This window comes from Homarus americanus, unplaced genomic scaffold (assembly GCF_018991925.1).
Source record: "Homarus americanus isolate GMGI-L3 unplaced genomic scaffold, GMGI_Hamer_2.0 scaffold10880, whole genome shotgun sequence".
Lineage (NCBI taxonomy): Eukaryota > Metazoa > Arthropoda > Malacostraca > Decapoda > Nephropidae > Homarus > Homarus americanus.
The window spans coordinates 52,042-76,199 of NW_024717886.1; the positions used below are offsets into that span (position 1 = coordinate 52,042).

General features: G+C 38.6%; 2 protein-coding genes across 2 annotated transcripts; both read left to right on the plus strand.

Annotated features, from left to right (window-relative positions):
* Positions 1-8,773: 8,773 nt before the first annotated feature.
* LOC121859045 (tigger transposable element-derived protein 2-like) lies at positions 8,774-10,612 on the plus strand. The gene has a single exon (XM_042355704.1). The coding sequence runs from the start codon at positions 8,774-8,776 to the stop codon at positions 10,610-10,612; it is 1,839 nt and encodes a 612-aa protein (XP_042211638.1).
* Positions 10,613-19,890: 9,278 nt separating this feature from the next.
* LOC121859046 (peptidyl-prolyl cis-trans isomerase-like) lies at positions 19,891-23,097 on the plus strand. The gene is made up of 2 exons (XM_042355705.1): positions 19,891-19,895; positions 22,569-23,097. The coding sequence occupies exons 1-2, from the start codon at positions 19,891-19,893 to the stop codon at positions 23,095-23,097; spliced, it is 534 nt and encodes a 177-aa protein (XP_042211639.1).
* The last annotated feature ends 1,061 nt before the right edge of the window (positions 23,098-24,158 follow it).

Here is a 24,158-nt window from a genome sequence, read left to right on the forward strand (position 1 = left end):
CAGAGAGAGGGGAAGTGATAGATGATAGTGAGAAAATAAGCAAGCATTAAAAGATACTTCTTATCAATTTTCACAGAAGAAATTCACGAGGAAATGCCAGAGGTGGAACTGATATTTAGGGGAAATGAAGAAGAGAAATTAAAGAATATCATTATCAGAAAAGAGGTTGCTCTTAAGAAGATAAATAAATTAAAGAAAACAAAATCTCCAGGGCCAGATGAAATTTGCCCTCGGGTTTTGAAAGAGTGTAAGGAACAGATTAGCGGACCCCTTGTAAATTTATTTACAAAATAATTAGACACGAAAGTTGTACTAGATTTGTGGAAGTTAGTTTAGTTTAACAAATTTATTGACAAAGCTTGTAGTACAGTTTGCCTATTCTGAGTAATTCAGTCAGGTCTTGACACTAAAGGTGGTATCACTTCTCACTGCCACGCAGGACAGAGGTTCATACAGAAAGAAATACATCATATTCATTAACAGCTATATATATAGAGGTCAGGTTCGTGTGGGTAATGTCACTGTTCACTGCCATGCAGGACAGAGGTTCGTACACAAAGAAATGCATCATATTCATTGACACTATATATAGGTCAGAGTCATGTGGGTAATGTCACTGTTCACTGCCATGCAGGACAGAGGTTCGTACACAAAGAAATACATCATATTCATTAGCAGTATATATAGGTTAGTGGTTCACATACATTGGACGTCATATTCTAATTGGAGACTAATCAGTGTGGGCTAGCAAATTTGAGATAAACAGCAACAATGTCCTCAAGCACCCCCGATTCAATTTAATAATTACAAAGTTCAAGATACAATAAGCCAGGTGGCCTGAAGTCTTTGACAGTGTCACATTCAATAATATAGTGTTCAAGTGTATGCTTTAAAGGTTTATCACAAAGTTTACAGGCTGAGTGTTCTGGTATGGGTACAGCGTTACTAACTTGCCAGATGTGTCTGTATCCTAGCCTAATTGTGGCCACGACTACATCGCATTGTATGGTTCTGTCCTTATGCTGGCCATACCGGTACCTCTTGTCACAAAATTTGTCATATTTACTAATGCTACAACTGCCAGGTGTCTCTGCATTTCTCACTTCTTCTAGATCAGAGTTCATGATTCTGACTTGAATGTTTTTAATTACAGCATTGGACAGGCATTTAGAGAAAAAAAAATTAATCTACGACTCTCAACATGGGTTTACAAAGGGAAAATCTTGTCTAACAAATCTGCTGACGCTTTTTAGGAAAGTCTTTGAGGTAGTAGATAATGACGAAAATAGCGATGTTATTTACTTAGAATTTAGCAAAGCGTTAAACAGAGTACCACATCAGAGGCTTCTGAGAAAAGTTAAGGCTCATGGTATTGAGGGGAAAGTTTTAAATTGGATAAAATCATGGCTCACCGATAGAACACAGAGGGTCAGTGTAGATGGTGTTAATTCTGAGTGGGGCTGTGTAACCAGTGGGGTTCCCCAGGGGTCAGTACTGGGTTCACTCTTGTTCATAATCTACATAAACGATCTAGATACTGAGATCAGCAGTGACATAAGCAAGTTTGTGGATGACACCAAAATAGGGCAGCAGATTAATTCAGGGCAGGATGCAAATGCACCACAGGAGGATTTAAATAAACTGCAGGAGTGGTCAGAAAAATGGCAAATGAAATTGAAAACCAGCATGTGCAGTGTACTTAATATTGGAAGAACAAATACTGTCAATGTATACAGCCTTACCAACATCAACCTAGAGAAGTCAACTTGTGAAAGAGACTTAGGGGTACTTGTAAGCCCGGACATACCTAGAAGTGTAAGTAATAAGAGTGCGGAGGTCATATTGCAACTATATCTTGCACTAGTCAGGCCACACCTCGATTATACTGTTCAGTTCTGGTGCCCTATTATAGAATGGATATCAATTCACTGGAGTTGGTGCAGCGAAGAATGACGAAAGTGATTCCGGGACTTAGAAACCTTCCATATCAAGATAGATTAAAGAAGCTAAACTTGCATTCCATAGAAAGACGAAGAATACGGGGAAATATGATAGAAGTATTTAAGTGGATGAAAGGAATCAATAAAGGATATATAGATAAAGTTCTTATAATATTCGAGCAGGATAGGACAAGTAGCAACGGATTTAAGTTGGATAAATTTTTGTTTAGGAGGGAGATAGGAAGGAACTGGTTCACAAATAGGGTGGTAGATGAGTGGAACAAGCTTAGCAACTTTTTAGTAAGTGCTGGAATGCTGGAAAGTTTTAAAAGGAGGCTAGATAGATTAATGGGTGATAGAGAGTGGTAGTAACTCTCTAGAGGAGCTGCCATGCACAGGCCAACTGCCCTACTGCAGACTCCTTATTTTCTAATGTTCTTATATTCTCAGTGAAAGAAATGAGAACTGCCCTCTCACTCACTGGAGATACATCACCAGGGCCTGATGATATCCCATTTTCAATGCTCTGTCACCTTGAAGTTGAGGCACAGACCTTTCTATTGGAGCTATATAAACAGGATCTGGCAAGAGGGTGCCTTCCCATCCTCATGACGAGAGGCTACTGTCCTACTTTTCAAAGAGACTGGAGAAGAGGATCTTCACCACTCTAGAATATTGCCCCATAGCTCTGACCTTCTGTATCTTCAAGCTGTTTGAAAAGATGGTCAACTCTAGATTAGTATATACTACCTGGAGAAGAATGCCCTTCTTTCACCATATCAATCTGGCTTCTGGAATATGCGTTCAAGAACAGATGCTCTTATTCATCTTGAGTCTTTGGTCTGTGAGGCCTTTGCTCATCACCAGCATCTCATCTGCATTTTATTCGACCTAGAGAAAGCATATGGCACAGCTTGGAGTTTTAACTTCCTTAAAGAGGTTCACAATTTTGGCTTGTGGGGAAATTTACCATCAATAATAGGTCAGTTCTTGAGCCATCACACTTTTAAGACTGTCTCACACAAGAAGCTACGCAAGCCACACTATGTATATGTGCTACGTTTCTTTGAATTGCTGCATTGGTTATTCAGTTAGGTAATTCAGACCGGAAGCTATGCTACATTTGCCTGGCTCCACATGACCAGGCCACACAGCTTCAGGTTGCCTAGGGAGCAATTTTTCTTATCTTATCTTTGGTCGCGCATGCTCAGTAAAACGTTTTCTCTCAGTCCTTCTCTGATGTGGCAAGTGGAGGAGGGTTGCGTCGTGTGTCAAAGCCATCCCACGCTGTTTCACCCTAGATTGTGCACCAGTGGTGGATACATTTGAAGATGGAGGAGTTTATTGAGGAAGTCTCCAGGCTTATATGGTATGCAGTTGGAGAATTATAGAGATCTTCAAAGAAAAGACAAATGCTGGGAACAGATCTCACAAAACCAGAATCGTGATTGTAAGTACAGGGTATTTTATTGTTACAATACACTGCACATAGACCTATGCATCACCATTAATACTGAGAATTACGTAGCTCCAGGTTTACACAACAAACGAAAAATTATATCTTAGCAGTAGACATATTAATGGCAGTACATGTAACTAAAGTCAAATATTTACATAGGGTTACATAATCATTTATAGCCTCCCACCCCTCCCCCCCCCCCCATCTTTCTCCCTAAATTAAAGATTATTAGCTATCTCCAGCTGCCATGGTACACTTCCTTCCACTGATGTGAAGTACTCCACCAAGGAATTCCTAACTTCAAATGCCCCTCTGGCAGCATTTGTTCCAGATCTCATTAACCTTGGTAAATATTCTTCCCTATTCTTGTCATTCTGAGCAATAACGTTAAAGGATAAAGTCTCTAGGCTTGATGTTCTTAAGAAATTGTGAAGAACTGTTGTTGCTTTTATAATTTTATCTACTCGTTCTAATTTACATTGAAATGGTCTTTAAAATACCTTCCTTTGTGAAGTATAGATTCCAAAAGCATTTTCTGCTTCAAACAATGGAGATGTCTGTTGTCTAACAGGAAGAAGTCTACCACCACAAGTGATGTTGATAAGGTCATTTCATATTTACATGAAAAAAGACAATGTGTAACAAGCAGAATGACTTGGATTTTTTCTTTAAATGAGCGGAGGAGTATGAAATGTGAAGACATGCCTTTACCCCCCCCCCCCAACCCACCCAAGCACCTTAATGTTCTGGTGCAGAACTTTATATAACAATTCAGATTCATCATTGAGTACTGTGCGGGGATCCAGAGATCCAAAAAATGTGATGAATGATATCCATGATGATCAAATATGTTACACCAGTTTAGGTTCACTAATATGACCATATCAGTGTATGTTTAGGTATATGATTTAGTGATTGATTCGTGAACGTAATTTCTACAGTTTTAAACAGCACAAAGATTTAACATAATTATATGTTGGTTTTTGATGTTGTGAAGCATTTCCAAAATGAAAAAAGTACAATCTGGGGTATACAAAAGTTTTGAATACTTTTATGTTAAGTAATTCTTAATTATTTCCACAATGAAGAAACATAAACCTTCAAGAATTAATACAGTTTTCCTACCAGTGCATTTTTTACTATTACCATAGGAAAATGGCCAGTCTTTCCCAAGGTGATATGGATTTCCTGTAGTGTGTATTCAGTTTCGTGATATCTTTTTCAATAAATAACAAACCATCCTTGAACTGAGCATGTGATAATTGAAAATATTGTTTGAATTTGTCTTCATCAAGGGAAAGTTCCAGTATTAGATAATGGTACTTGCCATTTTTTTCTTTTCAAGTTTGTTTCGTGTAACCATATCCTCTTTTTCTTATACAGTTGTACCCCACTTAACGCGGTCAATTGAACCCAGAGGGTCCCGCGTTAAGTGAAATCCGCGTTAAGTGAACAACAGAACATATGGGATTAATTCCAATAGAAACCGGCCCGACCCCCAAACTCCACTTTTTCAAGGCACATACCTATGTTGTAGTAAAAATAACATCTTAATTTTATGATGGTACATGCACACAATTAATACTTAAGAGAAATAGAGAAATACAGTCGCCAAGTTAATGTCCATTCAAATAATGGACTCAACTCTCTCACACTACACTGCCGGCTCTTCCCTCTCAGAGAAATTTTTGGGGGAAAACCACTAAATTTTAATAAATAATACCTCAAACTAAAGTTAGGATAATACAATTGACATTGCTGGATTCCTTGTAAGACCAGGAATATTTTGAATATAAATGTCATATATTTTGCACAAAAGATAACATAGTTACCTAGAGAAAAATTTTATCTAAAATTTGTATGTTTAATGCAAAATATATGATGTTTATATTCAAAATGATCACCAAATTATAAGAATTCCAGCAATGTAAATTATATTCTGACCGGGTAATTTGTATGAATTTTATGAGCTAAAACAAATATCTTCAGTTAATAAAAAAAAAATAATCTTCACGACACTATCTGTCAATCAAAGTACCCCACCTTGCCTCCCCCCCTCTTCCAACCGCGCGGTCAGTCCCAACCCTCCCCCCCACCCCCCACCAATCCTCCCTTCCAGAGTTTTTAACATTTAGTATTAAATAATACCTCAGATTAAAGTTAGGATAATATAATTGACATTGCTGGATTCCTTGTAAGACCAGGAATATTTTGAATATAAATGTCATATATTTTGCACAAAAGATAACATAGTTAATTTGAGAAAAAATTTTATCTAAAATTTGTATGTCTAATGCAAAATATATGATGTTTATATTCAAAATGATCATCAAATTATAAGAATTCCAGCAATGTAAATTATATTCAGACCGGGTAATTTGTATGAATTTTATGAGCTAAAACAAATATCTTCAGTTAATAAAAAAAAATAATAATTCTTCACGGGGTAACAGATGGTCGGTCGGTCCCTCCCTCCCCCCCACCCCCCACCAACCGTCCCAAGGAGATGTGTGGGATAACCACTAAATTTTAATAAATAATACCTCAAACTAAAGTTAGGATAATATAATTGACATTGCTGGATTCCTTGTAAGACCAGGAATATTTTGAATATAAATGTCATATATTTTGCACAAAAGATAACATAGTTACTCTGAGAAAATTTTTTATCTAAAATTTGTATGTCTAATGCAAAATATATGATGTTTATATTCAAAATGATCACCAAATTATAAGAATTCCAGCAATGTAAATTATATTCTGGCCGGGTAATTTGTATGAATTTTATGAGCTAAAACAGGCAGTCAGGCAGGGTGGCGGGTGGGGCAAATCTAAAAATAGCATCTCGAGCCGGACACTCACCGCGTATATGTGGAAAAAATCCGTGTTAAGTGAAAGTTCAGCTCTGGCGAGGCACCGCGTATATGATAAAACGCGTTAAGTGAAACCGCGTTAGGCGGGGTAATACTGTATAGTGCAAGTGTCAGCAGTAGAAAGAATTTCCTCATCTGAATCATGATCACACTCGTAAAATGTAATTGAGAGCATAGCTTGAGATGCGTATCTCCTGGTGTGAGGATGACATAGTGTGCATATCTAGCACACATACATAGCATGGGTTGTGTAGCTTTTGGTGTGAGATGGCCTTATGGGCCCACGTTGCCACAGAAATGTCAGCCACATATTCGGTAGGGCGGGGTTCCTCAGGGCAGTGTTTTGAATGTGACCCTATTTGCCATCACAATAAATGGGGTATCAGCATCGGATCCAGGTGGTGTAGCAATCTCATTGTATGTAGACGACTTGACCATTTGGTATACAGCTTCCCTCATGTCAGTGGCTGAACGTCGCGCAACTTGCACTAGACAAGGTTTCTTGTTGGACCGTTTCCCTTTAGTGCTGTGGCTGGGGGGGGGGGGGTTAACGTGGAAAGGGACATCCTCTCCTTCGTTAAGGAAACCAGCCTTCTACACAAGTTTTTAATTTTATCTATTAACATTTAAATGGTTTTTACGATAGTTCTCTTATTTATTATTCATGTGTTTTACCTTGAATTATTTGATTTTAGCCTTCTAAGCTTTTATTTTAATTCGGTAGCTTATGACCTAAGCTGGTGTGTCACCAGGGATGTAATTATAACCGTTAATCAGTCAATCTCACCCCTTCTCTACTCTGACTTTGGTTGGTTCCTAGAACTGACATACAGTAAAGCCTCCGATAACAACGGTTCGACCAACAACTTTTTTTATTTAAAACCCTAGTTAATTTAGGACCCAATTCAATTTACATCCTTATTTCATTCGCATTTACAACCAAAATATAATAAAAATAAAATAATACAATTACATTTACATTTACATATGAATAATAACTAAATTCCAATATGTATTATAAAAAAAAAATTACTGTAAAAAAATGAAGAGCGCCTTTGCGCAAAGAAGCTGCCTGGCTAATGAGTGGTAAACAACAGTCGGAGCTTGGCGGGCCTTTTGTTTTCACGCATCTGGAACAGGGAGAAAAACTTTCTCAGGTTTCTTACAGCATTTTTGCATCCCTATTCAACATGAGCAAGAGAGCAAGTGATGGTAGTGTTGGTTCAAAAGCTATTAGAAAGTGTATAAGCTTAGCCGAGAAACTAGATGTGTTAAAACGATATGAAAAAGGTGAGAGGTCTGTGGATATTATATGGAGCAAGCAATGAGCATATTTTCTGAAGTGGATCCATTAGCAGAACAAAGCATTAAAAATTAAATAAATGCAAATGACCTCTACATAAGAATGTATAATGAGAAAAGAAAGCAGCTGTGCAAGGTTCTTTCGACAGCTTTATTATTCGAAGGCCTAAACCACCAACTTCAGCTACACCATCAAATTCAGCATCATAAGCAGCTTCAACATCAACTTCAGCAACAGCTTTATGGAAAGCTATAGCTTCAGCCAGAGTTGAATCTACAGCTTCAGCCAGAGTTGAACCTGATGACTTCGTCATCTGAGTAAAAACTCCCACAATATTCATCGGCTGTCCTTATGTTTTAGACTTTACCACCATTGGTGAGTAGAATTTTTGTTTTACATTCGTAAATATTATTTAAAACATATATGAACAGTAAATAAGTGTTGCTTTCATATTCATATGTAGAGAAATGACGATATTTTTTCACATGTATGCACTTACTGTTCATACGTTGGCGTTTCCAATCGTTTCGCCTTATTTCTTTACCATTAGTGGTTAGCTACTTCTAGTCTTCCATTTATTAACATTAAATAACATTACTTAAAACATACTTACAGGTACAGTATTCAATTTTTTAAAATTAAGTTCACTGCAGCTACAACCAGGGTCTTATTTTCTTCACTTTCTTATGTAGAACCATCGTCACTCACGAGTACAATGCCGTCTTGGTTCCTCTTGTGTGTTTTAATATTCTACATATTATTAATGAATTGTAGTGTTCATTTCACATATATAAACATTTATTTAATCAAATACATATTCAGTAATAAACAATAATGAATCTTTTGTACATATACATTGTACTGTATACATTGGCATTCCACTATCAGTCTCACTTTTTCTTTAATATCTGTGGTTACTTCTACTGTACATTAAATAACATTAATTAAAAAATACATACAGGTTGACCATGAAAAATCCGGCAATCAATAAACCGGAACCTTCAGTTTTCCGGCATGGATTTCGGAGCGCATTTTCAAATTTCCTGCCTTGGCGCACCATTGTTTTCTGGACGCGCCTTTTTTGTTTTGATAGCGCTGTACTCCAGAATCAGCTGTTGGGTCTTGCTTGCACCTGCTAACAAGCATTCATGCTCATTCCTTCTGATTTTATCATTTAATTGCTGCTGTATAGCCCATCATGGATTCAGCAAAGAAAAGTGGTGGCGTAAAATGTAAACATCGTGCGTTGTCGATCGCAGAGAAAGTGGAAGTGCTTAAAAAACTTGATAGCGGCGTGTCTGTGCGAACCATTTGTGAAACATACAGCATCGGCTCTTCAACAGTGTATGATATTAAAAAACAGAAAGAAAAACTGTTAAAGTTATTTTCTGACAGTGGATCAAAAAGGAAAATGTTTGTAAGGAAGTCAATGTCGGAGGGAAAAAGTGCGGAACTAGACCAAGTTCTCATAACCTGGTTTAAACTTCGTGTAAGTGAAGGTGTGGAAATTTCTGGTGATTTATTAAAGGAACAAGCCAAAGTGTTTCATGAAGAGCTGGGATTGCAACATAAGTGTGACTATACAGAAGGTTGGCTGCAACGTTTCAAGTCGCGACATGGCTTACATTTTCGTGCAGTATGTGGTGAAAAACATTCAGCAGACAAGGATGCAGCTAGTGCCTATGTGGATGAATTTGCAAAGTTAGTTAGTGATGAACATTTAAGTCCTGAACAAGTTTACAATGCTGACGAGACTGCCTTATTTTGGAGATGTACGCCAAAAAGAACTCTGACAACTGAGGATGCAGAATCGCCATCGGGGTTTAAAGCTTCGAAGGATCGCGTCACGGTAATGTGCTGCTCTAATGCTGCGGGTACCCATAGATGTAAGTTGCTTGTTATCGGAAAAAGTTTACATCCGAGGGTCTTTAAGGGTATGACATGGTTTCCTGTCCATTACCGTGCCAACAAGAAGGGGTGGGTTACCACTGATATTACATTGGATTGGTTTCATAAATGTTTTGTTCCTGAGGCCAGGGCTCACTGTAACTCAGTTGGACTAGACCCTAAATGCAAGATACTTCTTATTTTAGACAATTGTTCGGCACATCCAAAAGCCGATCTTCTAGTGAAAGATAATGTTTTTGTTGCCTACCTCCCACCCAACTGCACATCACTAATTCAACCACAGGGCAATGGTATCATACGTTCTATGAAGTGTAAGTATCGATCCATGTTAATGAGGCGCCTAGTGAGTTCAGTTAATTCAGGCACCCCAGTACAGAAATTCATAAAAGAATTCAACATTAAGGATGCAGTGTACTGTGTTGCCAATGCTTGGACATCTATTAAAACATCAACACTGAAAAATGGATGGCATAAATTGTGGCCAAGTTTAATGTTTACTTCTCATTCTAACGAAGACACAGAAAATGATTTTGCAGGGTTTAGGGTTTCCAAAGAAAAGCACCTTATACATGAACTTCTTGCTTATGTTAAAGATATAACTAATCCTGATGCCAAGGAGCTTTCATCAAGGATAAATGAAGATGTTTTAACAGAATGGTTGGATGTTGATGATAATGTGCCTACAGTTCATCATTCCACTGATTCTGAAATTGTAGATATGGTTAAAAGTCCAGAGAGAAATGCCTGTACAGGTAGTGATGAAGATGAAAGCAGTGAAGAAAATGAGGAAGATGTGAGAGACAGAATCTCTATTGACAGGTTAATTACGTTGACAACTGAACTGCTGGCTGGACTAGAGCAACGAAGTTTTGTAAGTGAACAAGGAATCATGAATGTTTTCTTGCTCCAAGATAAACTTATTAGAGAAAGACCCAAGTATATGAAGCAACAGACATTGCACGATATATTCAAGAAAATAGCTAGGAAGCAGGAAGAAGCAACAGCGGTGTCCACACTTGATAATCCACTGCCATCAACTTCAAGACAAGTTGAAGCTGTTCCTGTTGCTGAGGATGTTGTCACTGTCAGTGATAAAGATGATAATCCTGACAGCCCATCTGCTGTTTAGCCTGGTAAACATTAAAATTTCATTTGTTTTTCATTTAGTGTTTAATTTTCTTTTTTTTTTAAAGGACTGTACAGGTAGTAATTTTCTGTTAAATATACTGTATACAGCATATGTAATAAAATTTCATTTGCTTTTCATTTAGTGTTTAATTTTCTTTGTTTAAAGGACTGTACAGGTAGTCATTTTCTGTTAAACTTATACAGCAAATATAACCATCAGTTTTCCGGCATTTTCGAAAATCTGGCACTCCTCAGGTCCCGAGGTTGCCGGATTTTTGATAGTCAACCTGTATTTTTTACATTAGTTTTACTACAATAACAACAACCAGGGTCTTATTTTCTTCAGTTTCAGGTAGATAACTGGCATTATGGGTGTAAACACTGACAACAATACCGTCTCTTATCCTCTTGTGTGTTTTAATATTCTACGAATTATGATGAAATGTATTGTTCATTTCGCATATATAAAGATTAATTCAGTTAAATACATATTCAGTAATAAACAATAATGAATCTTTTGTACATACAGTCATGGGCCGGTTAACGTCCTAGATACGTTCTTGGAAACGTGACGTTAACCGAAATGGACGTTGTCCGATCATCACATAAACTTTTTATTTATACTTATGTGTATGTGGAATACTATATAATGTACGTACATATACACTTTTACTCTTAAATCACTACTGTAATGTGATACAGGTGATTAATTTTTATCTCTTGTGCAAAATACATGACGTTTATATTAAAATTATTCACTGTTTTACAAGGATTCCAGCAACGCCGAGCAGATGGGGGAGAGAGAGGGTGGGAGCGAGCGAGAGGGCGTGGGGGGAAGGGGAGGTAGTACGTTTGACAGTTGGCACAGGCCCAGGTCTAACGCGTGTATATTTATCAGTTCTTAGGTGACTAAGCTTCTCTCATAAAAAGCCAGTGAAATGACCTGGGTGAATATAATTAACATAGCTGGGATTCTTATAACATACTGATTAATTTAAATATAAACATGCTATAATTTGCACTAGACAAAACAATTTTAGTACCATAATCAAATTAGTACATGTGCACTCCAGCTTTGCACTAAGGTCATTTATTTCTATTACATTTCTTTTAGTATGGTGTGTGCATGTAAATGGATGAAAATGAATGAAGAAATCTATGTAAATCTACCCAAAAATACAGTTGAAAAACTTTTTATAAAAGTGTACTACAGTATTGTACACTAATGTACTAAATTTTTTATATCTTGAGCAAAATATATGACGCTTATATTTAAATTAATCTCTGTCTTGCAAGGATTTCAGCAATGCAAATTATATTATCCTAACTTTAGTCTGAGATATTATATAAAATAAACATAAAGAAATCACCAATCTTTTGTCTAGGAACACAGGGAGGGAGGTAACCAGCCGAGCATGAGGTGAGGTGACAGAGTGTCTTTATTTATTTGAGATAAGATTTGACAGTTGGCGCTGAAGGCCTGGGTGTTTATTTATCATTACTTAAGAGTGACTAAGCTCTTCTCATAATTTGCCATCCAAACGACCTGGGTGAATATAACTTACATAGCTTGGATTCTTGTAAGATAGTAATTTATTTGAATACCTGTATAAACAAGCTATACAGGTATTTGCAATAGACATAACAATTTTAGTACCGTAATCATTTAGTACATGTACAATACAGGTTTGCACTTAGGCCCATTGTTAACCGTGGGACCACTGTATTGCAGTGAACATTTTACGACCATTTAGACCCACTAAATATATATATATAATGTTATGGTAAGTATCATAAACACACAAAGGCATGGCTAGGTTTATTACAAAGTGATGAAAAGGGTACGCTTAATACTGTAGTCCACAAAACATGTAGCTATGCTTTTTTTATTTGGTCCCCCGTCATACGAGTCCGTTTTCTCTCACATCAGGACGCCCGAGTCCTCCGTTTTCTCTCTTAATCTTAGAGTGCACCAGAAACTTTACTATTTTTAGTAATGCCACAGAATTTGAAATTGCAACTGGGGTTGCAATTGTTGAGGCAACTAGATATGTCTGATTACAGCAAATGTGTTATTGTCAATTTGTAGGTGAAAGATTTTATCCTCAATAGATGTAGGTTAACATTTCACCTGTAGGCAAATGCTTAAAAAAAGCCTAAGTAAGGAAGCATATTCTTTTAACACATAATATCTGACCAGTATGGGGAGGATCATCGTGTCTCCGTCAGGGGGTCGTGGAGTGCTGGTCCAGCAGGCGTCACTTTTTTGGGGGGGGGCCATGGACGTATATGCGATCGGACGTTGTTCGGTTGGACGTTAACCGGCGCATGACTGTATTCTTAAAAATATAAATGACACAGTTTCCTTAAATGCACACGTACATACAGTGATCCTTCTGTTAACGAACGCCTCGGTTAACCTAATTACATTCCATAAGATTCTTCACTTCCGTTAACGTAATTTCGGTTAATGAATTCCTTACGAATTTTTCCCCAACATGTTTTCGCTTGCTTTCGGCTGCTCACCAGCTGTAGTATTAGTCCGCCAATACAGTAATCGGTTCTAGGGCTTAAACTCGTTCCCATTTGAGTAAATATCAAGAAGGTTGTGCTATTCAATAATTTTAAAAGTTTTATATTAAATTTTTTAGTCATTTTAACAATTATTTAACATTATTGAAGTACAGGAAACTAGTTTTTCATGTCCAAACAGCCACTCAACACACCAAGCTTGGCATCAGTTTGTGTATCTGTTCAGTGGAAGGAACATCTTGTTTGAGACTCTCTTCAACATAAACTCTTTTTTCCATTTTTACAGTCAAATTATTGGTCATTTTGAAATATATTTTGCATATTGATAATATATAGTGCAGTGCAGTGTTTATTTAAAGAAAATATTCTTTATTTACAGCAATAAAACTTAAAATTTCAGTGTTGAAATCGAATCCAGCATGGCTCCAAAGAAATCGAGAATAGTTATTTCAATCCAGGTAAAACAGGAATTAATAAAGAAACATGAACAGGGCATTAGAACAAATGGGCTTAGTAAAGAATATGGCATGTCGGCATTAACTGTGTCGACAATTCTTGCACAGAAAGACAAGTTTAAGGAAGTGAAAGTGAGAGACAAATCTACCAGACTGTTTAAAGGTTCAGAAACAGAGAGGTTACTTCTCATTTGGATCAGGGAAAAGCAAATGAAAGGCGATTTAGTTTCTACAGAATTTTTTTGTGAAAGAGCCAGGTTTATATTTAACATTCAAAGGAAGATCAACCTGGTTCTTCTGGCACAGAGTTCGAAGATTTTCGGGCAAGCAAGGGCTGGTTTGAAAAATTAAAGAAAAGAAGTGACATTTTCAGTGTTATTAGGCATGGTGAGGCTGCAAGTGCAGATAAAGAAGGAGCAAAGTTTGTAGTGGACTTTAAGAAACTGGTGGATGAAGAAAATTATCTTCTACAGCAAGTGTTCAATGTGGGACGAAACTGGGTTGTTCTGAAAGAAAATGCCCAAAAGGACATTCATCACCAGAGATGAAGCTCTCTTTACCTGGGCATAAACCCATGAAGGACCGACTCACTTATTGCTGGTGCCAATGCTCAGAGGATTCCACTGAAGCCTGTGCTTGTCTACCACTCTGAGAACTCCAAGGTGTTCAAACAACAAAAAGTGGTAAGAGGAAAGCTTGGAGTTTATTGGAAGTCCAACCATAAGGCATGGGTGACAAGACAGCTCTTTAATGAATGGGCTGTTGAGGTGTTTTGCCCTTCTGTGAAGAGTTACCTAACCACCAATAAACTCCCTTTAAAGGCTCTACTCCTTATGGATAAAGCCCCTGGTCATGACCCTGAACTTGCCGGCACTTTGGAGGCTCAATTTGACTTTGTCAAAGTGTTGTTTTTGCCTCCCAACACAACATCAATCATGCAGCCAATGGACCAGAATGTGATCAGCAACTTCAAGAAGTTGTACATGAAGAAAATGTTCAGGAGGTGTTATCAGGCAACTTCAACTGATCCTGAACTAACACTGTCAGAAATTGAAGACAATTTAACATCCTGGAGGCTGTAAATTGATTGTGTCCTCATGGCGGATCGCCTCATTAGATCCTCAATTCTGCATGGAAAGCACTGTGGCCATCAGCAGTCCATGATTTTGAGGGATTTTAAGAAGAAGCAGAGTTGACAAGGAGATTGTGTCCATTGGTCAGTCATTGGGCCCTCAAGTGGGAGGAGGTTGATGTGGAAGAGCTGTGATGTCTCATGAGCAGGAACTTACATATTCTTAAAAATAATGACACGGTATCCGGAAATGCACACTTAACGCCTCAGTTAATTAAATTTCAGTTAACGAATTACTTCCATAAGATTCTCCTCCACCCCAATTTCCTTCTTCTCCTTTTCTCCTCCACCTCCCACTTCAAATTTACATCAGCATCATCATCCAGGAGCCTTCTATATACCTCAAAGTAAGTGTACTTCACTGCATTTTTTTTTTTGACTTTAGGTAATTTTCGGTGAGCTGGAACCAATTAACTAAAACCCATTGAAACAATGGTTTCAGTTAACGAAATTTTCAGTTAGCGAACACCCTTCTGGAACGAATTGTGTCTAACCGAGGGATGACTGTATATGTTGGCGTTCCCAATCCATCGCTTTTTTTTTCTTTGCCATTAGTGGTTAGCTACTTCTGTTGTTCCATTTATTAACATTAAATAACGTTACTTAAAACATATATATTAATTTTTTTACATTAATTTTACTACAACTACAACCAGGGTCTTATTTTCTTCATTTTCTCGTGTAGAACTATCGTCCCGGACTCCCGGCTGTAAACACAAACGAAAACAATGGCGTCCCATCTCCTCTTGTGTGACCATATTAATAGTGGGGTATGCTATAACGAATCTAATTGGTTCTAGAACCCCGTTCGTTATAGCATTTGTTCATTATAGGATTAATCCATTCCAGGCCCCAAATACAACCACTTAACACCGAAAAATTTCTGTGGAAATTGTAAAAACACGGGTACTTTATCTTACCTTAGTGTTGTTCAGCATGCAGGACAGGAGGCAGAGAAGGAGGGGGGAGGAGGAGAATTATGGAGAAGAGGTGGAAGGAGGAGGAGTCATCCTTCCTAGCCCCCTTTTGGTGACTGTCTACAGGCTTCTTTGTCTGTGCCGATCTTTTAATAGTTTCTTAAAGAAGGAATCCAGGGTTATTGCTTCAACCTTGATTTCTGACCTTCCAGAAGTAGTTCATCACAGTGTCATTAAAAATACTGAGGCTCCTTTTCAACAGAAGCAACATCAGGATGATAACTCTCCACACCTAATACCCACTTTGTTCCAGCTGGAGAACAATTGCGAGAATTTTGGCAGGAATGACGTGGGCTTCTCCTGTCCTCATCCTCCCCCTGACTCCCTCAGAAGCTACTCCACTTCAGTGTGTCTGTCTCTTTAGTATGAAGCCTAAGCAGCTCCTCAGTGGACAGCCCTTCCTGCTCATCCACCAACCTCAACATCATCATCATCCACTTCCAGGTCCATGGAATTGCCCAGACACAATTTCATGTACAACAGCCTCTTCCTCTTAACTACATCCAAAGCCTTCAAAGTCTCTTTTGAAGCACACATTCAGGCCACAATGGCTCAAGCAAAGCACAACAAAGACACCTCAAGAAACCTCTTCCAGGCTGACACAATAAAACACAGCATCTGCTATATTGAAGTGACTCTTCCAAAATTCCTTCAAACTAACATAACTGGAAGAAGTGGCTGCAAAAACATTTTCTAAACAGTGCCTTTTGTGTACAGCTTTCTTAAAAGTTTGAAATTACCTGTTGATCCACAATGATGAGGAGGTGTTGTGTTGGGTGGCAAGAAGCACAGTGATGAAGTTGAACCCAGGCAATTCAACCATCAAATTAGGAGGGTGGGCTGGTACTGTCCATCACCAACAAAGCTTTCAATGGAAGATTATTCTCCATGAGGTATTCTCAACACTGGGTCCAAACACTCTAGTCACCCACTCAGCGAAAAGAAAGACTCCTGGTCACCAAGCTTTTTGGGTTTGGACTGCCACATAACACCACATGTGTTCTTCCTAATGTTTTGAAAAGCTCTAGGGCTTTCTGCATGGTACTCCAAGGAGTGGTTTTATCTTGCAGTCACCAGAAGCATTAGCACAAACAAGGAGGGTAAGCCTGTCTTCATCTGCTATGGCCAGGACAGAAGTTTTCCTCCTTGTAATGTATGTAATGGCGAGGCATTTGTTTCAAAAAGTCCAGTTTCATCACAAAGCAAATACCTGCTGAGAAACAAAGCCTCCTCTGAATCACATTAAAAATGTCATGGTGTTCCCTAGCTGCTTCCTTATCTGCACTAGCAGCTTCACCATGTCTCACAACATTGTGTAACTTATTTCTTCTTTTCTGAAACCAGTAAACCAACCCCCTCGGCGTACTCCTAAACACTGGCACAGCACTAGCACTTCCACTGGGAGTCTTGGCTTTAGTCCTCAAACAATTATTTGGCCTCTCTCACAAATTATAGCTTCACTTAATGCCAACACCTGTCATTTCTTTCTCCTTTATCCACACGAAGAGTATATTTTCCATCCTTCAATCGCATTTACACGTTGTTTTGCTAAGTCTAGAGATTCCCTTAGCCACTTGCACAGTTTTCAACTCCTCTTTATTCTTCAAAAATCGGCATATTGTCGAGATTTAGCCATATCCCATATTCATATCTAGTTTCGCAATGCTTGTTCCATTCTCACGCCTTTTATTTATAATTTCTTTCTAATTTCAAGCGGTTATTAGCTTTTCACTGTTTGGACGTATTCATTGTTATAATTAAAATAATCTTTTTATAACAAAATAGTTACCGTGATAAAAAATAACACTTAATTTCACATCAAAAGACAATTTCAAATAAAGTTCAGTGGTGCACTGACTAAACAATGAAACAAAGATATACCGATGCTCTTGTTGTGAGCCGCTGTAATAATATTCATGCAGGACGAATTAGTTCCGTATTCATCAGCGTATTTGTAGGAGTTTCGTTCGTTATAGCATTCTCAATTTTATAGGTAAAACCGTTCTTTATAGGAATATTCGTAGTAGAATCCGTTCGTTATAGCATACCCCACTTTTATCATTTATAGTGTATAAGGTACATTCAGAAACATTATTTAAAGAATATAGTTTACAATTTTCTTTGGGGGAAAAAGATATGAAAAGGTCACACTTGGGAATGCATCTCATTATTATTGCTTTATTTTAATGGTAATTAATGATTCGCGATAAGACGATTCACCTAACACTACAATGTTGGGGGACACATTAACATCGTTATTCGAGGCTTTACTGTACATCCCCTTGTCCTGCACGTCATTTGTTGTTACCCATCTATTGAATTTTTTAGATTTTTTCCAAACCTTGTTGGCCACCGCATGGTTCACGTGTAATGGTCCCCTTGTATTCCTGGAGCCAGTAGTGGGTTTAATCTTGGGTATATATTTATCAATCAAGTATATCACTATATTGGCTATGATATTCAGCGTAGTGTCTGCATTCTTGTATCTCATTGAGACAGGCCAGTGAATACCCCTTATCTCCTCCTTCATCCTGTCATAATTGCCCTTGTAATATTTGAACCCTGGCCTGGTTTTATCATGAACCAAGTATCAGTTAAAACTGAAGGACAACATTACCACGTTCCAGCTTGGCCACCATACCCTCCTTGTTAGTTATGATGAGGTCTAGCAGTTTGGTGTTTGGTCTCCTCTGTATTGAGTTGGCTCTTTAGCATGTTGAAATAGAAAATTGCCTCTCAGAGTTTCTACAAAAAGAGTGCCGCGATTGTTTAGGTCATTTGGCGTGGTTTCATTTCTCCAGTCGGTGTCACCATCGTTAAAGTCCCCATGACAAGGAAGTGGCTGGGGTTAGTGCCGTTGTATAGTCAATTAAGGCTCTTAAGTTCCCTTGGTTTAATAAGGTACATTTTGAGTATCTGTAGTTATGTATAACAATTAGTAAGTCTCTCCCTTTTAGTTTAATTTTACATCACTTCGATTCTTCAAAAAAATATCCTCCCCTGCATCTCACCTGGCTGGCTCTAAGGTCTTACCTAGAGTAGATAACCACACCCCTCTTTCAAGTTGCATGAGAAGGCTCATGAGTCATATCCATCTATATTGAACTCACATTCCTCCTGGTTGATTCTCCTGTTCTTACACAATTCTACAACACCTCAGGTTGATGTGTCTTGAGTAAGGTTTTAAACTCCAGACACTTATCAAGGAAAGTGTTAGTAATAATTAGTGTACATAATTTTCCAGCCAAGAAATAGTCCTGATTAATGTCTCTGTTCTGGGTCATGATTCCAGCCTCCTTCCATTTTCAGAAGCTGCCTCATTTACTACACTCGTCAGATTTTTGGGTGTGGTCAGAGATGACATTGTTTACACGGTGCTCGCTTCCTCCTGGGTGGAGGTGACGGGTAGGGGGTGTCTCACTGCCCCTGGTTCTGTACTGGTGTACTTGCCTCCACTATTTTCCCTTGTATATATCCCATCCACGTCTGTCCTTGTTTTTCATCGAATCCTCCCTTTTCTGCTTCAAGGGTTCTTTGTGCTGTTCCCTCTGCATTACCATGTAATCTGGGTTTATGAATATGCCCTCGAATGTTATGTTTTTTGCTATTTTTTTCTGCCTACCAAATAACATCCAATATTTTTACTCATTTCTAGTGTGATCCTAAGGGGGCGAGGTTTATTCTCTTGCTTTTGTCCTAGCTTCCTTACATCGTGAGGGGAAGCTGACATATTTAGAGCCTCCTCACAAATATTCTTAAACTCCATCTTTTCGTGTTTTCCTGCTTTTAGTTTCCTCTGACTGACTCTCAGGGGCTCCAAACACGATTATATTGTTCTTGTGCTCAAGTTGTTCCCAGTGTTCCTCCTCTCCCATGCCAGTAGGCAGTGGTGGGCACAGCTAAATGAAAAGTTAGCTTCGCTAACCGCTAATCTGCTAACTAAAAAGTTAACTTCGCTAACGGGGGGGCTCTAAAACCCTTAAAACAGACCTAGAGAGCTGAAATTTTCATAAGTTGTCTTGTAGCTTAGACATAGAGCTTTCCAAAAAGGTATAGCATGCCAAGATCAGATGATGATCAAGGTGTACACAAATAATTAAATGAACAAATGAAATTTAACATTAGTTTACATTCAAGTTTCAGCATACACTGTAAGACTGCTTAGACTGTCTGTAACGTGACAATGTCGTAAGTGAACTGAACTCAGAACTGCGGAATTACACGATACTGCTCAAGGCAGTGCGGCGTTGACAAATCATGTCTTGTCACGTCGAGTAACACGCAGTCAGCCAAGTGTGCCTGACTGGCTGTTGGAGTCACGTCACAGGCGTCACCGCTATAAACAGACAGGAACAAACATGTATAAATTTTGTTAGCGGACTTAAAGTTAGCAGAATTAAATTTAGCGGAAGCTAATTGGTCTGCTAATGGTTTCCAAAGTTAGCAAAAATGCTAATCCGCTAACGAGAAAGTTAGCTTCACTAATTAGTGGTTAGCGGATTAGCGGAACCAAGCCCACCACTGCCAGTAGGCTTACTAGTTGTAATCTTTTCAATACTTGTCTGCAGAGTCCCTATCTGCTGTAGAACCTGTTCAGATCCTACATTACTCTCTGTCCTCTTTTGTGACCCTGCTGTAATCTGAGCATAACTTCTCTAACTACTGCCTCCATTCTATCGGCTATTTCTTCAGTCTTAGTGAGGATATCATTCGGAAGCTACTCTAGTTTGGCAACCAATAAAGATTCTGCTTCATCTATTTTTGTCTCTAGGTGTCTCCTTCCCTTATGATGCACAATAGTCTCATTGATTTTGGTCTCACAATCAGGGTAATGCCAGCAACAGGTTCCATTCATTATGTTATTCACTAGTTGCCTAAAACCTGCTAACTTTGCCAAATCTGCACAGTCCCTGCAAAATTTACCCTCATGGAAGTTGCATGCCAGCAAACTCAAGTTGTTTCACTACACCTATACATGTACCATCTCAGCGCTTCTTATTACTTTTTGTGCTTATTTTTACTTGTGATGAGACACACAGCCATTCACAGCTGTCACAAGCTGTGTCGGTGACAAGCTCAAGCCATGGCGAAGGTGCTGGGGGGGGGGAAGTGTATGGCAGTTGGTGTCAGATGCATAAATTTTTATTTTAATGCACCTTTAAGTACTTTCTCTGAGTCAAGGAATTTACTTCCTGATGTGTCACACTTTTGTTCTAAGAGTATTTGGGACAATATAAGACCTTTAAAGTGGACAAGTGTTGGTGTTAAAGATCTTTAACTGCCACGACTCGGCTGTATTCCACATAGACAGGCTTTGTAGCCTCTCACTTTATTTTGAGGAAGAAATCACCATGTTACTGGGATGACTCCCTTTATAATCACATTGTTACCACCAATGAAGTGGTAAGTATGCGACGTCTGGATGAGAAGATCCGTGCACGTGGACTCAATGGTGTTTAATGGTCAAAACCTGTCAATACAATGTTAACACATTACTCTTGATTTGTAAATTACAGGTCAGGTGACAAAGAACAGCTTCATATTGTATACAACGGCAACATCATTTAATACACACTTATCTGAATATGACAAAGGCGTATACATAGTATCTCCCAATACATAAATTTTAGAACATAGGAGCATAGACTTGCGTGTACCGGGTCTAATAACTAGTCTGTAGGTGACAGTGCTCACAGTTAGACAGTGCATCTTGAATGACCCACCCAGGACAGATCGTGCGGTCTCGGCTGAACCACTACCGTCAACACTGCTAGCCTCCCCTCACTCCTTCAACTTAACTAATTAACTCCGTGTTCTTATCAACTATTTTTCCATATTGCCGTTTCATAACACCCACATATGTTATCACAAATTCCACACTACCTCTCGCCCTGTGTGGGGCGGTAACATACACTTCATGTAAGATGTAATCTCAGTGTACTAAGATATGCGTGCATTCATGTCCTGGTGGCAGGATACTAATATAATTTAAAAGTCACTTGGCTGTCCTGCTGTCCTTGTTGGCATCCTCATTCGACCAGTGTTGCTGTCTGGGAAAGTTAATTCCTCCGTTGTTTTATCTTTTTTTTTTCCAGTTTTCCTCGACGATTTGTTGTATCAGTCTGATCAACCTATGTACAGTCAGTCACAAGCATGGAAATGTCTGTTTTAAATTTTCTGTATAAATCTCGGCATATGGCATTAATTTTATGGTTGTGCCCACACAGCTTGGCTCTGGTCCACTAAGACGATCATCATAATCTTATGACTTCACTTCCCAATTTCTGTTATTCAACAACGAGAACCCAAATACTGTACCGTGATGTCTCCGTTAGTCGGAACAATTGGTGCAGAGCACTTCCAGGAATGAGAAATTTCCGGGTAATGAGACGACTCTCTCAAAGCCGGAAAAAAATCCATCATCCTCGAAATTTTAAGGGTAACAGGAAAGTGTTCTCGGAAGTTCCAGAAATTGCACATTGCATCATCTCTCAAACCTGGAAAATATCCCCCATCCCGGTAATTTTCCAGGTACCGGAAATTTCTTTCAAAATTTCCAGAAAATGTGCCTGATTTTCATCTCTCGAACCCGGAAAAAAGATTTCCCCATCCCCGGAATTTTCTGGGTACAGTATTGGGAAAATTTTCTCAGAATTTTTCCATAATGTTTCGAGTAACGTTCAAAGCTGAATTTTCCAGAAAATTCTGGGTTTGGGAACATTCCGAGAAAATTTCAATTCCAGCTAGTCTTTACTAACACAGTTTCCTTAATGTAAATTAGTGAGACACACTGGATAGTAATTCATCTCTTTATGATAATTATTAAATTGATTGTCTGATTTGTCATCATTATATTTGCAGCACAGAAGTTTGGGTGGACCTAGTGGATTTCTCCTCCACCCTAGTTTTCTTAGACCTAGGGTGGAAGGGTTCAACAAGAGGGAGGATCTACATTCGGCTGAGACCTGACACTGAGCTGGCCAGACAGTTCATGTGGTTGAGTACTGGACAGAAAGGTCCCTCATTCCTCCACTCCTGTCTCTTGGGAAAATTCAACCATGGCAAATACAATGAGGTTTTAGCTGGCGGAGACTACGAGAAGAACAATGGGCAGGAGGCCACACTACTGCCAGGGATGGATGACTGCAAGGAGTACAAAAGGGCTGGCAAGCAGGGGATGGTGACATCACGGTACGGTTCTTCATCTCCCAGCAGTGCCCAGTTCTTCATCTACACCAAAGACCCATCAAATTATACTTTAAGTAATGTGTTTGGTCAGGTGGAGGAAGGGATGGAGGTGGTGGAGAGAGTAGCCGCGTCTTCATACATAAATGAAATGAAAGTGGTTGACTGTGGTGTGGTGCCTCTTAATATTGGTGTGATTATATAGCTCACCTCACCATGTATCACTACCATTTATATCATCTACCTGTATCACTAACATGTGTCATCTTCCTTTATCACTAACATGTGTCATCTTCCGGTATCACTAACATGTGTCATCTTGTTGTATCACTAACATATGTCATCTTGTTGTATCACTAACATATGTCATCTTCCTGTATCACTACCATGTATCATCTACCTGTATCACTAACATGTATCATATACCTGTATCATATACCTGTATCACTAACATGTGTTATCTTCCTTTATCACTAACATGTGTCATCTTCCGGTATCACTAACATGTGTCATCTTGTTGTATCACTAACATATGTCATCTTGTTGTATCACTAACATATGTCATCTTCCTGTATCACTACCATGTATCATCTACCTGTATCACTAACATGTATCATATACCTGTATCATATACCTGTATCACTAACATGTGTCATCTTCCTTTATCACTAACATGTGTCATCTCCGCATCACTAACATGTGTCATCTTGCTGTATCACTAACATGTGTCATCTTCCTGTATCACTACCATGTATCATCTACCTGTATCACTAACATGTATCATATACCTGTATCATATACCTGTATCACTAACATGTGTTATCTTGCTGTATCACTACCTGTATCACTAACATGTGTCATCTTCCTGTATCACTAACATGTGTCATTTTCCTGTATCACTACCATGTATCATCTACCTGTGTCACTAACATGTGTTATCTTCCTGTATCACTACCATGTATCATCTACCTGTATCACTAACATGTGTCATCTACCTATATCACTACCTGTATCATCTACCTGTATCACTACCTGTATCATCTACCTGTATCACTACCATGTATCATCTACCTGTATCACTAACATGTATCATCTACCTGTATCATTACCATGCATCATCACCTGTATCACTACCTGTATCATCTACCTGTATCACTACCATGCATCATCTACCTGTATCACCAATCTCAGTCATCTTCCTGTATCACTACCATGTATCATCTACCTATATCACTAACATGTATCATCTACCTGTATTACTACCAT